Source organism: Lepeophtheirus salmonis, chromosome 4 (genome assembly GCF_016086655.4).
Source record: "Lepeophtheirus salmonis chromosome 4, UVic_Lsal_1.4, whole genome shotgun sequence".
Classification (NCBI taxonomy): Eukaryota; Metazoa; Arthropoda; class Copepoda; order Siphonostomatoida; family Caligidae; genus Lepeophtheirus; species Lepeophtheirus salmonis.
The window spans coordinates 52,542,663-52,557,722 of NC_052134.2; the positions used below are offsets into that span (position 1 = coordinate 52,542,663).

At 32.4% G+C, this 15,060-nt stretch overlaps 2 protein-coding genes and 1 long non-coding RNA gene across 6 annotated transcripts in view; 2 read left to right on the forward strand and 1 right to left on the reverse strand.

Moving 5' to 3' along the window:
* Window positions 1-3,003: 3,003 nt before the first annotated feature.
* Window positions 3,004-8,981, forward strand: LOC121116191 (uncharacterized). The gene is made up of 8 exons (XM_040710433.2): window positions 3,004-4,360; window positions 4,415-4,614; window positions 5,796-6,034; window positions 6,098-6,276; window positions 6,341-6,597; window positions 6,661-7,051; window positions 7,116-7,572; window positions 8,434-8,981. The coding sequence occupies exons 1-8, from the start codon at window positions 4,183-4,185 to the stop codon at window positions 8,699-8,701; spliced, it is 2,169 nt and encodes a 722-aa protein (XP_040566367.1). The 5' UTR covers window positions 3,004-4,182; the 3' UTR covers window positions 8,702-8,981.
* A 501-nt stretch (window positions 8,982-9,482) lies between these two features.
* LOC121116192 (uncharacterized) lies at window positions 9,483-13,530 on the forward strand. The gene is made up of 2 exons (XR_011779503.1): window positions 9,483-9,806; window positions 9,877-13,530. It is a non-coding gene; the product is annotated as an uncharacterized lncRNA (long non-coding RNA).
* The window catches only part of LOC121116193 (glucose dehydrogenase [FAD, quinone]), a 28,318-nt gene continuing 26,605 nt past the window's right edge, over window positions 13,348-15,060 (reverse strand). For all 4 annotated transcript variants that reach the window (XM_071887473.1, XM_071887474.1, XM_071887476.1 and 1 more), the window contains exon 7: window positions 13,348-14,655. The gene's annotated coding sequence lies outside the window, so the exon portion shown is untranslated. The remainder of the gene's footprint in view (window positions 14,656-15,060) is intronic.

The window sequence follows — 15,060 nt, forward strand, 5'->3', positions numbered from 1 at the left end:
CATTGTGTTGAAATTATAGCTTTTAGTTTGTTAAGGATGAGCAGACTGTAATACCGTCTCATTTTCCAATCATTATAGACGCTTGTGTGTGCATCTTCCAAATTTGGGTGGGGCCTTTTTCAGAATTGGCCCATAATCTTTCCCCATATAATAGTGTCAACGTTCTCAATACAGTTAATTTTGACCCTGGGGGAAAAAAAAATAAGAAACGATTGACCAAATATGATCATATCTTCCCAAACCATCCCTGACTGTGGTTTTTACGCGCGATATATCCTATGGGACAATTCTTTTTGTCCACAACCACAAAATGTGATGAGGAATTCTTTTTGACAATAATTGATTTGGTATTATTATTAATACCAGGGAAATTTCTAGTATGAACTCTTAAAAACTTTATTATTGGTTAGAGTAAATACTTTATGAGCGTTACCTATCAAAAACCATCATAATACCGTCAACTAAAAAAATAATGGACAAAAATAAGTGTGGAGTTGAGATATGTTCGAGTCTTAAGCAATGATCATAAAGCGACCCATCGTGGTCTGGACCTGAATATCCGTCCAAATCTGTTGCAAGCATTGAAAAAAATTCGCTCTTATGATATTTTTTCTAGACATACTTGAACCGATATTTCGGCCTAGACTGCGATCTCAAACTGTAAAGAGAAATTTAATTGTTTTCAATTTGTGAATCAATTTTTCTGGCCTCAATATATAGGTTTTTTTTGGGGGGGGTAGTCTCAATCTATGGAGCAATTTTCTCCCCACTCCAGATTTGTAAGTTGTACGAATATCATTAATGCAAACACATTTAACTTCATATGACTTTATTATGCTACGTCCATGTTTCCAATAATAAAACATGTCTGACTTCATCAATTATCATTTATAATTCATTTATAGAACCTTTCTAGACCAAATTTTTCTTTGAGACATTTCCAGATCAAACTTATTTAAAGGTCCAAATCATTTTGGTCCACTAAAATTCAGAATGCTCTCAGACCGGTCTAGGATTTCTCTTCCGAATCCCAGTAATAGTATTGACGACAATATATAAGTTTAACCATAGAGAAAGAAATACATATAGGCGACAAGGGAATTTTATTTGGAGTATGGCAAGGCAAGGCAGTAGTAGATTAAAATTTTCAGTCTGCAGGAATGAACTGCAGCTCGATGAGGGGGTATGTTATTTTGAATGTCAGCTAAAGAGAAGAATTTATTTTAATGGGAAAATAAATGTACGTATATTTTTAAATATCATCTGTGACGTCATTTCTATGGTTTAAACATTTTTGTTAGAGTCTTTACTAGGGTCGTACCCTTGGTGCAGTACATATATATAATTAAATATTTTGATAGCATAATTATGAATAGATTTAGGGAGTAAGGTAAGATTTGAATCCACAAGCATCCTTTTATATAGGGAAATAATTTATGTATTTGTTCATACAAAAAGGGAAACAATTACTCGTAAAAATGCATCCCAGTTGACGAAAACGAAAGAGTGGTATGGTGGAGGGATAAATTATATAAACTTCCTAATGTTTATAAGTTAGTTTAACGATACTTTGAAACTAAAGGGACATATGTGTCAAGCAAAATAATTTTTTTGACAGCTGGCGATATATTGTGACTGCTAATTGGTATTATTCATTACCGGAAAAGGTAAATAATACATTTTACCATTGTACCGTACAGAACCGCGGACCGTCCCAGCCTAGTATTTATTAGTGTTGGATCAGTTCATAAGACCGTCGGTCCTTCAGACTGTCAGTACTAGAACTGTTTCTTTTAAAAACTTAAATGAACGACTAATATGCAGGACTGAACTGGACCGGACCAAGGCGAAACTGGGGGCTGCAGTCTTCAGTCCTAAATAAAGACCGACACAGCACATGTATTTAGTAACCACCCTGTATGCATCTATAAATGTCTGATGTAGTCATAATTGCCAGCTCCTAATGAATCAATCATGTATCGTACAAACAATCATGGCGATCACTAATAATAAAAAATAAAAATATATTGTGTGAACGTCTAAAACCTGTACTTCTATAAAGCACAGTTTTCTTATGTAATAATTAGGCGTGTTGCTCACTGCAATACTCCATCTTTGGTTTTACCTCACATTTGTGTACGTAGTTGTGTACAAGTTGTAACTTGTATAAGCAATGGATTGTACAAGTTACAATTTGTTCGTCTTATAAAGCTGTATTGAATTATAAAATTTGCCATTTTGAATACCAACTATTAATTAATGTACTAATGTTTTTTGATCTATTCAAAATTCCTTGATATGTATCTATCCACGAGTAATAGAACATTAGATCCTTTACTTATTGTCGAAAGTGCCATTAACTGATTATTAATTAGTTAATGAGAATTTGTCAAAAATGATACTATAACTATAATAAATTGATCATCTAATGCAGTGGTTCTCAAATGGGGGTACGCGTACCCCTTGAGGTACTTGGAGGCACTCAAGGGGGTACTTGAGATTTAGCAAGAATATTTTATAAGTGTTGCATCACTTTAAAAAAAGGTAGATAATCCCTGATCTAATGGAGTTTGTATCATTGCATTATGGTATTGGATATTTCGGACTTTGAAAACTGATCACTGTTTCACTGATCAACAAAACCTTTTCAATGTTAAGTATACCAATAGTTTTCAAGATAACTGAATGACTTTATTTCTCAATGGGAACCCCTGGTATATGAAATCTATGAAAACTGAACAATAAAGGATTTACAGGTTATTTTTTACGTTATAAGCAATTGTACACAACACATATTTCTCCCAGCCAGATTCAACTTTGAAATAGTGTCTAAATCAGTGGTTCTTAATCAGGGGTGCGAGGATACCCTTAGGGAAATTTACAATTTTTCCTGGATCATTGTCGGGTGACCGAAAAAAAGCGAAAAATTCTGGAAATTAAGAAGTCATTGTGTAGATGTGAGCTTCCACTGCGTTCTGTACGCACCCATGTTGCTGTAGATGTCGCCACCAGTGGCGTTACATTTTCACATTAGGATTATGATATCAATAATTATAATAATGCCCGTTCCTATAGAATATATATTTAAAATACTGGCATTACTAAAATCAGCAGAAAAAGCTACATCAAATAAAGTTAATTCTCTCCATCAAATCTAATTTTTTGAAATCCTTCAAAATACCTAATAATAACTGTCACCAACGGAATCCCTAACCCTGTGCGCTGCCTTGAAGAATTCAGTTGGGGGTTTAAAAAACACCCATCCACCGAGAGGGTATATACACCGGATTAAAAACTTTTAATATCCAGTTATATTGAAGCGTGTATATGGATCATTTAGAAATAAAGATTGAATAAACGTTGATTTTAATTAAGCAAAATACCAGACATTTCATTTACTTTTTACTGAAAGTCCCCAGACAGAATGTAAAAAAAGAATATGTTCGGAAGAAAAAGCACGATTTAACCTTATTTACCTTAATACCTTAATTGTATCAATATATCACGGCGTTAACTCACAATCAAAAAACATAGAGTGTATTTTTTTTGTCAGCTGTCGATGTTTTTGTTTACTTTCTCCTAATCAGTGTTCTGAACGTTGATTGGTTGAATTAGAATTAGCTCCTGCTAAGCTGTGAATCCGACTTTTCAATAATTCCATAGTTGGATAGAATTACCTAACTACCAACTGATTTTGAGCCTATTGTCTGTTTCTTTTTCTATAAAAGGTTGTGTGATACAATTAAGGTAACGACGTGCTAACCAAGAAATGAGTTTGGGCCTTTTTTGGTTTGTTTTTCGAAATAAAGGTTGCGTGATTCAGTACGGGTGAAATGATTTTTTTTAAATATTGATGATTTCTCTTTTTCTTGATTTTTGTTCAAAATTTTTGTGTTAACTCACAAACTAGTAGTCTACATTTTTTATAATGACTCATCTCATTTTTGAGTTGCAATTTGTAAAACTCACTATTTACAACACGGCGTATAAACAAAGAAAATATCCTTACCAATATCCTATCGCATCATCATTACCCTCCCTTGATCAGTTTGACCCCCTTACGACATGACATGAGATGAAAAAGAAACATGCTACATAAATGAATCTTTCTTCGGACCTTCAGTTAACCAAATTAAATCAGTCTTTCCTTGGGTTTGTGAGAGGGTAGAACAAAGATTAAGGATGATGAAGTTACTTGCTTATTTGCTATTAGTGGGAACCACTTTGGCATTGCCCTACTCTACTAATCTTCAAGAGTCTAGTAGCGATACTTTGATCAAAGTTGCTGAGAAATTAAATTTGAAGACATTTGTTCAAAAGGCTTTAGGCTCTGATGTAAGCAAGATCATCAATCACGATGGTAAGTTACTTTGTTTTATCTCTGTTTTTATATTTATATATTTATTTTTATCAGGACCATTCACTGTTTTTGCTCCAAATGACACTGCCTTTACTTGTGAACAACAATACCCAACTGAATACTCACTTAATGAAGCCATGTTATTCCATGTTGCTATGGGTAAAATCATGGAGAGTGACATTACTCATGAGAAAGTAGTCAAGAGCTTGCTTGATGGAAGAACCATCCGTTTCAACGTTTATAACGGTGGACAAGTAAGTTACCTTGATATATTATGTAGCCTTTCAACACTAGAACAATCTAGAAGGATTATTCTGCATTAGAAGTATATTATTTGTATTCTTCGATCCATTATCGTCAATTTCTATCAACAAATTATTCTGACTTGTCCTTTAGAAGCCAAGCGAATTGCAAATTAAAATACGAAAGTTATTTGTCAGAATAAAAGGAGTAGAAATTGATAGATTTGTTTTGAAAGACCATATCGGGGCGAAATACTCTCTTATAAATCAAATGAAGGCTTTAAACTACACTTAACACCCTTGAGTATCTCAACCCATCCCAGAAATTTGAATATAAGTTCTATATTTGAGCTATATATGTATATGAAAAATTGTGAGGAATGATTTTTGTTCAAGATAATTACTGTGTTACTCGTCACTAATTTATAATATAAAATTTATAAGAAATTCATACCCACAATCAATTATAATATAGATGATAGATTTGAAATGTATTTAAAACGCCAAATCGAGGTTAATTTAAATTTATCATAAATAGAATTAAGGCTCTATTCTATAGTTAATATATTTGAGTATCGTAATCCATCCCAGAAATTTTGAATGCAATACCGATAATTAATTGATTGAAATATGTCCATGAAGTATTGGGATAAGTATTTGATCCCTTTTCCGATTTTGTATGTTTCCACACTGACAAAGAAAATAAATGGTCTATAATTTTAATGATGGGTTGATTTGAACAGCTCATTATATGAACAACAAAAAAGTGTTAAGAGGTAGAAAACTGCTGAGTAGAATTCCAAGAACACCATCCTCCCTTCTAACATAGAGGTAGAAACATTATGGTTTGGAAAGGACGACTTCATCGCATCGAAGGGAGGATAGACGGAGACATGTACCACTGGAATCTTGGGTGGGCACATCATTCCCTCAGGGCAGGGCACCGTAATGGATCGTGTATGTTCTTCCAGTGCGACAATGACCCTAAACATACGGTTAATGCAACAAAGGATTGTCTCAAGAAGAAGCACATTATGAAGTGTCTAGCCAGTTTCCGGACTTCAATCCCATAGAAAATATTTACCTGTGGGCAAACTTACAAAATCGGCATTGTTTATGATTAAAATATTATAATGAGCATTTATCCTTATGGAATTACCTAATTCTACTTTGAAATATTATCTCCCATTTAGGTCAAGACAGCTAATGGCCGTAGAATCATGAAAACCGATAATGTTGCTCGCAATGGTGTCGTTCACGTTATTGGAGGAGTTATGTCCTCTATTTTCAAGCCCTCTGAGACTGTGGCCACTGAGATTGTTAATCATTACCCACAACACTCTACCTTTATGGAATTGGTAAAAATGTCCAAATTGTTTCCTCTCCTTAACAAAATGGATACACCCTACACTTTATTTGCTCCAACCAATGAGTAATTAATTATACAGTCTTTTATTTCAAATGATTAATTGTTAAATTTTGTCATTCATTATAGAGCCATGGCTGCCGTGGATCCTTCATTTATTAACGCATTGAAGAGCGATATGACCAAACTTAGAGCTACAATTATGGGACATATTGTAAAAGGAACTTGGTTCACCCCCGGTTTAATTAGTGGACAATCTGTCAAGACTGAAATGGGAGCTGAACGCATGATCAAGACTGATGAATCAAGTACTAGGATTCATTCATAATTAATTGAGAACTATTATATTTATATATATTATTATTAATATAGACGGAGTTATTAGCATTGGAGAGGCACGCATCGTGTTACCTGATATCATTGCTGCCAATGGTGCCGTCCACTCTGTCGATAAACTTCTTTTTAGCCAAAGTGAAGTTGAAAGCTCAGCATCCACACAAACTCTTATGGAACGTATGAATAAGTATGTTCAAGAAAGCAAGCTTTGGAGTAGTTCTGGTTCTTCTCAAGGATCCAGTAGAAGAAATAGTTACAACATGGGTGCTGTCTCAACTGGATCAATTCATGATGTAAATTAAAATATAATTAATCTTTGAACAACCTTTCAGAATGTGTTTTTCCCCCGTTTCAAGTCTTCCTTCTATAGCAAAAATGATAATCCCTTTTTCAAAACCAATAATAGACAAGTCTATGGAAATGAGCAAACTAATGTCAACTATTTACCTCAAGATGTTTGGAGCTCTTCTTCTCCCAATGGTCAATGGAACCAAGAGACTCAAGGTTCAGGATCATCCTCTGGATCATATGGACGTACTTACGTTGCATCTTCCGATGATCAATCCTCTGGACAAGTTGGATCTTGGTATCAAGGTGGAAATGGATGGCAAGAAATGCAAAATGGAGCTAATCAACTTAAGAGTGGAGCCAATGATGTTGTCAGTTCTTTGAAAAATTTAGGTCATACTGAATTTGCTCAAGCTATGGAAAACACTGGAATTTCTTCATTATTTAAACAATCTTCAGGTATTCGTCATCATAATTATTACTCTTCTCCTCCGACATGTACATTCTATTTACCGCACTATAGAGAACTTCTACACTCTCTTTGCTCCCAGTAATGAAGGCTGGAACCAAGCCAAGGAAACCTCCAATGAAGATGAAGCTACTTTGGTTACATCCCACATTGTTTCAGGAATCAGAAATCCAGGACAAGAGAATGTTTTAGAAACACTCAATGGTAACTACATCCACTTTGATAATCTCAACAGTGGAAGGATCCACGCTTACACTCCAAGAACTTCCCTCACCGCTAATGGAATCCCCATGGATGGCAGAATTAGCACCGTTAAATCTGGTCACGTCAGAGTTTACTCAATGGACGGTGGATTCAATTACATTGCATCCACAGAGCAAGATACTCTTATGAAGCGTCTTATGGGCGATAGCGAATACTCCAAATTTGTTTCCTATGTCAATAAGTTCGGAATGAATTCTCTTTTAGACTCACGCAATAGTGCTTTCACCATTTTAGCTCCTACCAATGAGTAATTTATCAATTATATATTATTTCATCCCTTTCATTTAGGCTTGCACTCGTTCACACTTTGTCCATTCAGGCACTCATTGATTGCTTATTTTTCTCCATTATGTCGTGTTTTTTTTTAAGGAAACGCCGACCCTGTGATCTACTTCATTCAAATTTAATTTCCCCATGGGATGTCAATTTTGACGTACCATAAATGATGTCACTTAATCATTTGAGAAACACAATTTTTTATTCGCTCTGCAGTATTAATGGAGATTGCGTAGTTAGTTATTAGTTCCGATACTCTCACTTGCCCTAGCAGAAAAAAGTATTATTGAATGTAATTAAATTTAGACAAAAATTGATCATGTGGTAGTCGTTTCGTAAATTGGTTCTACCTTTTGTCTTAGAGTAAAAAATATATTAGAGGACTATAAAAAAAAAGAGTGTGAATATGACAGGCTAAATGAACGCTGCTCAAAATAATTTTCTAGTTCAGGGCAAAAATGAATTGATACCTTGAATGGTGCTCATTTTCCACTCAATATCCAAGCCTGCCATTATTCTATATATAACCCATCAACACAACAGTAATCCACACTGAATTTTTCTCAAAATTCAGTGTGGATTACATTTGTATTCTACGACAAACTATCGTCAATTTCTATCAAATTCTTGGGCATCTGAACTTAACCCACAATTTTGAATATAAAGCCCTTCATTGGCTCAAATATGTCTATGAAATATTGGACTGTATATATATATATAAAGTAAAAAAAATTAAATTGGGATTTTCACCCTTTTCTTGACTTTTATCCAAGATAGTTTTTATTTTTATGACGCACTACGTATGATGATTTAATTTTATTAACTCTTTCAGAGCAATGACCCAAGCTGAATCCAAATTATCCGAACAAGAAGTGGCCTCTACTTTATTAGCCAACCATTTCGTTCCTGGCTCATATTTCAAGTCTAAGATGACAGCTGAAGGTGTCCTCAAGACATTAAGTGGAACAAAGTTGGCTGTTCACTTATCCGGCTCTGTCATCGAATTAACCGGTGGAGTACACATTGTCAAGTCTGATATGGCATCATCTAATGGTGTTATCCATCAAGTTGATCAATTAATTTCTGTTCAAAGCAATTAATTGTCTTCATTATTAAAAAATTATAATACTAATTCTTTTTTCAAATAAATTCTGAAATAGCAAATCACAATTAATTATAAGAAATGATCAAGCTCTTGGATTCCGAGAGTTTATGGTTAATACAAATAAAGAAGAAACTCATAATATACTCTCAAATCCGGATAATTTTTTTTGTATAAAAGCAACATCATATTAAGAAATCCCTTCCACTTTTTGCATGTCATTTTTACGTAGAAAATTTTTCAAAATTCACAGATAGAAATATACAAATATTTTTGAATTCCTACTGGTCTTAGTTTTTTTTTTATCATATTTGTCTATTATATTATAATGTTAGAAGACAATTTCCTCAATAAAATAATGAGCTGGAACCCCTGAGAGGTTGCTCTTATCCGGAGCTCACAGTATTATGATTAATGTATACGTCAATTATTCATTGATGTATAATATTATGACAATCTGGAGGGATAAAAGTTATTTCTTTTGCTTTAAAAAGAAAGAAAAGGTTCTATAAATTCCAGGTACGATCCAACGGAACAAACTATATTTTTTAAGATAATTATAATATATTTCTATGAGTAAACTGTAGGGCGACACCATTGATTATTGGACATGTGTATAATTGAAAAGGATTACTCTTAAATGGGTCCAATAAATGTACATACTACATAATGAACGACGATTATAATATTCAATATAATATATTAAATACTCTCCCCATAAATGAGGCTCATCTAGCTGGCTTTGGGCAAGCTGTTTCTCTTTATGAAAGCAGCAAAGAGTACCTACTGGAAAGGAGAGAGTTAAAATCTTTTATATTCTCTATTGCAGCTTATTCTCAAATCATATATTTGACAAAATGAAGATCACCGATTTGATTAAACTATGGAAGGGCTCTTCCTCGGATAGAGGCTCAACCTCGACACTTCCTGCGACTTGTACATGCAAGAATAAGCAGTCTGGAGAATGCACTGGAGGTTTGCGTACAGCTCCCCCAATCCCCCCTTCTGGAAATTCCAAAGCTGCAGTTCTTTGCTATTATTTAAGTGTCATTTTTACAACATTAGGCGTTTTGGTGGTAATACATTCAGCATTCTACGCTAAGGTAAATAGTAGAAGTGATAACAATTGAGTGATATATGTTATTTTCTTCCTCGTTTACATACCTCAATAAGGAACCTCATAAAGCAAGTGTTCTGGGTCTTGGACTCTGCATGTTCACTACAGGGATCGCTCTCATTATCATAACCAATGTGGTAACTAAAAAGGAACATGAAAGGATCGTCACTTATTTGGATAGAAAAGTGGAGGAGTTAAGAACGACTCGGTCGGAGCCGGATTCCACTTTCCTTGTAGAGGATATGCATTGAACGCTATCTCTGCGCTCACTTCTTCGATTGTATCGTCTTACTTTCTTCGTTATTCTTATTAATTCTAATTAATTATAACATAGATATATTTATTATACATATGATCTACGTAGCAATTAGCGAAATTGGCATGGCTGACTAATTTGCTCAAATCTAATATGTAGGACTTGACTCATCATCATAGCTAGTAACTCAGCATCAATTCTTTAGAAAAGAAAATCCTAATAGTAGGGGGGGACGGGCAACCCCTATTCTCGCACATCAAAATAGTACTGTTGTGAAAAGTCAATAGTTTTTGTCAACTTTTCTTTGAGATATTGGCCCAAAACTGTTTTTGAGGGGAGTCAAAGTAATTTTAAAGGAGTCAGTTTTTTTATTCTTTACCGTAATAATTATATCATTTGCATAATTATTTATTCTTTTGCCATCAGTTTATATACTTTTATCTAAATTCACAACTCTCTCAGTCAAGAGGAATAGGAGATAATATTGTCACGCAGTAAAAAGGGGTCAGTTGATATAATTGCTGCAATTATTACGTATTTTTTATTCTTCTTTATTATTTGAGATATTTACAGTTCATATCAAGCATGTTTGTTAGATAGAGCAGAAAGCCTGGAGGAATTTAAGAGAGTGAATTTCCCCAATCTATAATTAATACTGATAAATGATTTATAATAATAAAATTTTATAACTTAATCTGCATAAGTTAATAATTCTTTAGTCCATTTCTCTTCATTTATTATTTTAATTGTTCAAAGTGTTGCAACACTCCTTAACAATGGGAACCGTTGCAGGGGCGTCCACAGGGGGTAGGTCCCTCCAAAATTAAAAAAATTATTGTTTTTCACTAAAAAAATTAATGAATCTTTTATTTTTTTTCATAGAAATTTAATTTTACAAATTTCTTTCCAAAAAATTTTTTTTTTTTTAATTTTTTGTCAGTAGCTGCAAATTTTGGAATTTTTTTACCAAAAATTCAATATTTAAATATTTTTTCAAAAAATTCAACAATTGCCGACAATATCATATCAATATGTTTTGCTGCATTTTGGGGTGTCTCCCAATATTTGAGGCAACAGTCTTGCAACTCTCTCCAGTCTCCCCCTACGCAGTTCTATAATTGTGAATGTGTGGTACTTGTGATGTTTTATAATTTGTGTTTTTGTTGTGTACAAGCTGGGATTTTAATCAAGTTATAACTATAAATGAGGAATTAAGGTTAATCACACTTGTGATGAGGATAGTGCTATATTTGACTATTCTTTAAATGATTGATATAGTCAAAGTTATAATAGGAATACAAGGTTATACCATAACGCATTTCCGACTGATGTTTGACTTCCATTACGCTTCTTAATAGTGACGTCAAAGGGTATAATAAACTGGTACACTTAATTGTATAATTTCTAGTATTTTACTCTATGACGTGAAAATCTGTAAGTCTTCAGGGGCGTCCCCAAAGGATGGGCTGTAGTTCCCTCCAAACTAAGGAATTTTTTTTTTTTACTAGATTAGGTTTTCATTTTTCTGGCAAATTATGCAGCAGAGAAAAAAAATATAAAAAGAAATTTTTTCCAAAAAATTTAATTTTTTCTGAATAGCTATAGATTTGTAAAACTATTTTCCTAAAAAAATTATTTTTAAATTATTTTCCAAATAATCAAATTTTCTTTGAATAGATATGGATTTTGAAATTATTTTCCAAAAAAATTAATTTTCTGTGAATAGCTATAGATTTTGAAATTTGTTATAAAAAAAAATTCAAAAACCACGCCTCCCCCAATATAATCTTCCAGTCACCCCTGGTCTTTCCCAGCAGTTGGTACGGTACATCAAATTCAAAATTATGACAAGCCTTGTATTTCTTTAACCTTGGACACGGGGTAATTTTTGATTTTTTTTTTCTTCTCGAAAACATCTAATTAATAATAAGCATAACGTTGCAGGACCAGCCTTCGCTTTTGCAGGACCCTATGCGTAACGCAGAGTACTAAGTCTAAATCCCAATCTTTGTAGTCATAACAGGGGGATTTTTTTAGTTTTATTTGAAAAAAAAAAAAGTTTAAAATTTTTTCCTCCTGGTCTGAATTTGATCAAATGACCTTTTTGATATTAAATCTTTTTCTAACAAAGCGATTATTTTTCCTTGATCAATCTATAGCTCCTCCTTCCCCCACAGACAAGAATACTCAAAAAATTTGATTTAAAAACATAATAATAAAAATTTCCTCGACCTTTTTTTTTTTTAAATGACCTTTTAATTTTGTCAAAGATAAAAGTTTTTTTTTATATCCTATTTTAGTACTAATTTCTATCGTTTGGCGTTTTTTAAAAAATGAATGTTATATTTTAATGTATAGAATGACATTTTCTTGTTATATTTCATTTTGATACTGTTTTATTTATTTATTTTATAGAAAATAATATCTTTCTTGGTTGCAAAATAACTTTTTTTAAGTCAAGTACGGGACCCATTGCAACTGCAGTGGCTTAAGACTGGTCTGGTCCTACATTCATAGTAAGTAAATGCGAAATAAAATAGTAATTGTGATAGACTAAAATAAAATAATTGCATCCATTAATAACAGTTGGTAATGATTGAAATAACATTTACAGATTACGAAATTGCAGCTTGAACACAACATATATATTTATATTTTAATGTACTTTTGCTTCCAAAGGGTCTGATCCATGTTATTATTGTGAAACTTTGTCAAAAATATCAATTTGTACCACGTACATAGTTTTATTGTAAAACGCTGCCTATTCGCATATAAAAAGAAATCGTGAAAAATAGACTAAATCACTTTTTATAAGTAGTATTTCGTCAACCCTTTGTTTTTAAAATATTACCATTACATTGTTAGATATTGTTCACAACAACTCTATCTAGTTTAATCCATCATCAATGTTCAATGTACTTATATTTAGGAGGAAATTGAGCAGACAAAATCCACAGCTATTTACAAAAAAAAAATTAAATTTTTTTTTGAGGTATAAAATTTAAAAAAATTATAGCCCCTCCTACCCTGCCCCCCTCCCTGTGACGTAATAATTATTTAGATACTACCTTTTTTATTGTTTCTTTTGGAATGAAAGGTTGAGAGATACATTAAACGTTGCGACGCGACGTGACAATTGATTTTTTTTTTTTTTTTTTTTTGAGAAATTCAATTTCCTTCCTCGTAAATATATAATAATTATGAGTAATTAATTCTGATTTGTGATATTATATTAAATATAAATGAATTGCTCTTCATTAAAAAAAAAGCATTTATGGCACGATGATAAATCAAAGTTTATTATTGTTTCATGAGTAAATTATCCAAACATTAAAATTATAAAATTAATAGTAATGAGATCTTTGGTGCTTCTCACAGATTGTAGAGTTCATAAATACATACAAATACTTAATGTGAATATACACTAGTTAATTAATTAGCTAAAAGCTTCTTATGTTCAGTTTGCCTTTATTTTTTGCCTATTTAGATACAGAAAATGGGGATTAGGGACGGTTTTAGTGTTATTTGGGGAGGGTCGATGATAAATGTGATATATTAAATTTATGCAAGTCCCTTTTGAATTTTTCAAATCACATTTATTTCGAAAATAACTAAATATATAATTTGGAAGGATCTTTTGTAATAAAATGAATTTTCACAGTATTTATACTTTAAAAAAAAAAAGAAACGAATGGTTAAAAAATAAATAAAAATGTAGTTATTCTTCAAATTTTTAGCGTTTTTTAGAAAATATTATCCTTCATTTAGTACATATGCAGGAGCGTATACAGGGAATTGGCTAAAGGGTCTTGAATCAAGGAGTTTTTGTCGTTATTACCCAATAGTTATTGTTTTTTGGGGGAAAATAAAAATTACAAAATTTATAAAAAAAATAAAATGTGTTAAATTATTCTTTTAAAACATAAGGTATTTTGGTAAATAAAAATCCTACGGACACCCTGATATGTTGACTTTTTTTACAAAAAATTATATACAGCGAAGAACTTCCCTGGCTCCTTCCTAAAACCGACATTGATAAGGGGATCAAGGCCGGTTTTAGCGTGAGTGGGTGAGGATAAATCAGGTGAGTTATTTTCTTTTTAATAATTTAATTTACTTTTGCTAGAAATTCAAATTCAAATTGAAGTATCTTTTTTAATTCTCTTTTTGATAAATAATATTTTCTCCAACGGCCTTTTTAAATCAATGCGATGTCATTGTTTTGATAAAATGACGTTTAAAAAAAATTTCTTTTTTCCCCAGTATAAATAGCAAGTTTTGACAAATTTATCCAACGCGGGACCTGGAACAACTAAAAGACCCTTTCTAAAACCGGCCCTGAAGGGGATTCAATACATAAGTATAAAATAATAAATTAATTATATGTCGACGATAAAATTTACGACGTCTATTTAGATTGAAAGAGCTTTCACCAGCTGTTTGAATATACATATAAGATCGTCATAGAATTTGAAAAATCTTTTCTCATTGTAAGATTTAAATATAAAATTGATTTACCCAAAAAATTTGCAAATACATTCAGTATACATTTCTAGTCATGAATGCCCATATGGTTCCTCTTTGAATTAATGACACAAGTCAATAAAATATATATTTATTAAAAGTTCTATACCATAGAGAAAGAAATACATAGAGGCTTATAGATGCGTGAATGATCTAGTAAAGATTTCAGCCGACACAAGGTGTATAATATGGTGTCACATTTGTCTACTTTTCTGACATTCACAGTTTAAGAACTTTTGGCAATCCCCACTAGGAAGTAATGTCATGCTGTAATAAAAAGGTTAACAACTCAACTTATTTCCTATAGGTGGCGTTGAAATTATATCACTTTTTTATACCAAGAGACTGGGTACCTTGACATACGAGTTAAATTCGTTCTTAGACGGAGCTCGTAAGGCAAAGCAATCTATTCCATAAGAAGTAACTGTAACAAAATTAAGCTTGAAGTGGCTCTCTCGTC

Bases quoted from the DNA above. Each gene is read 5' to 3' on its own strand.
- LOC121116191 (XM_040710433.2), top strand. From the start codon at position 4,183: ATGATGAAGTTACTTGCTTATTTGCTATTAGTGGGAACCACTTTGGCA. The intron at 4,361-4,414 runs GTAAGTTACTTT...TATTTTTATCAG, and splicing joins CAAGATCATCAATCACGATG to GACCATTCACTGTTTTTGCT. The intron at 6,598-6,660 runs GTAAATTAAAAT...CCCCGTTTCAAG, and splicing joins CAACTGGATCAATTCATGAT to TCTTCCTTCTATAGCAAAAA.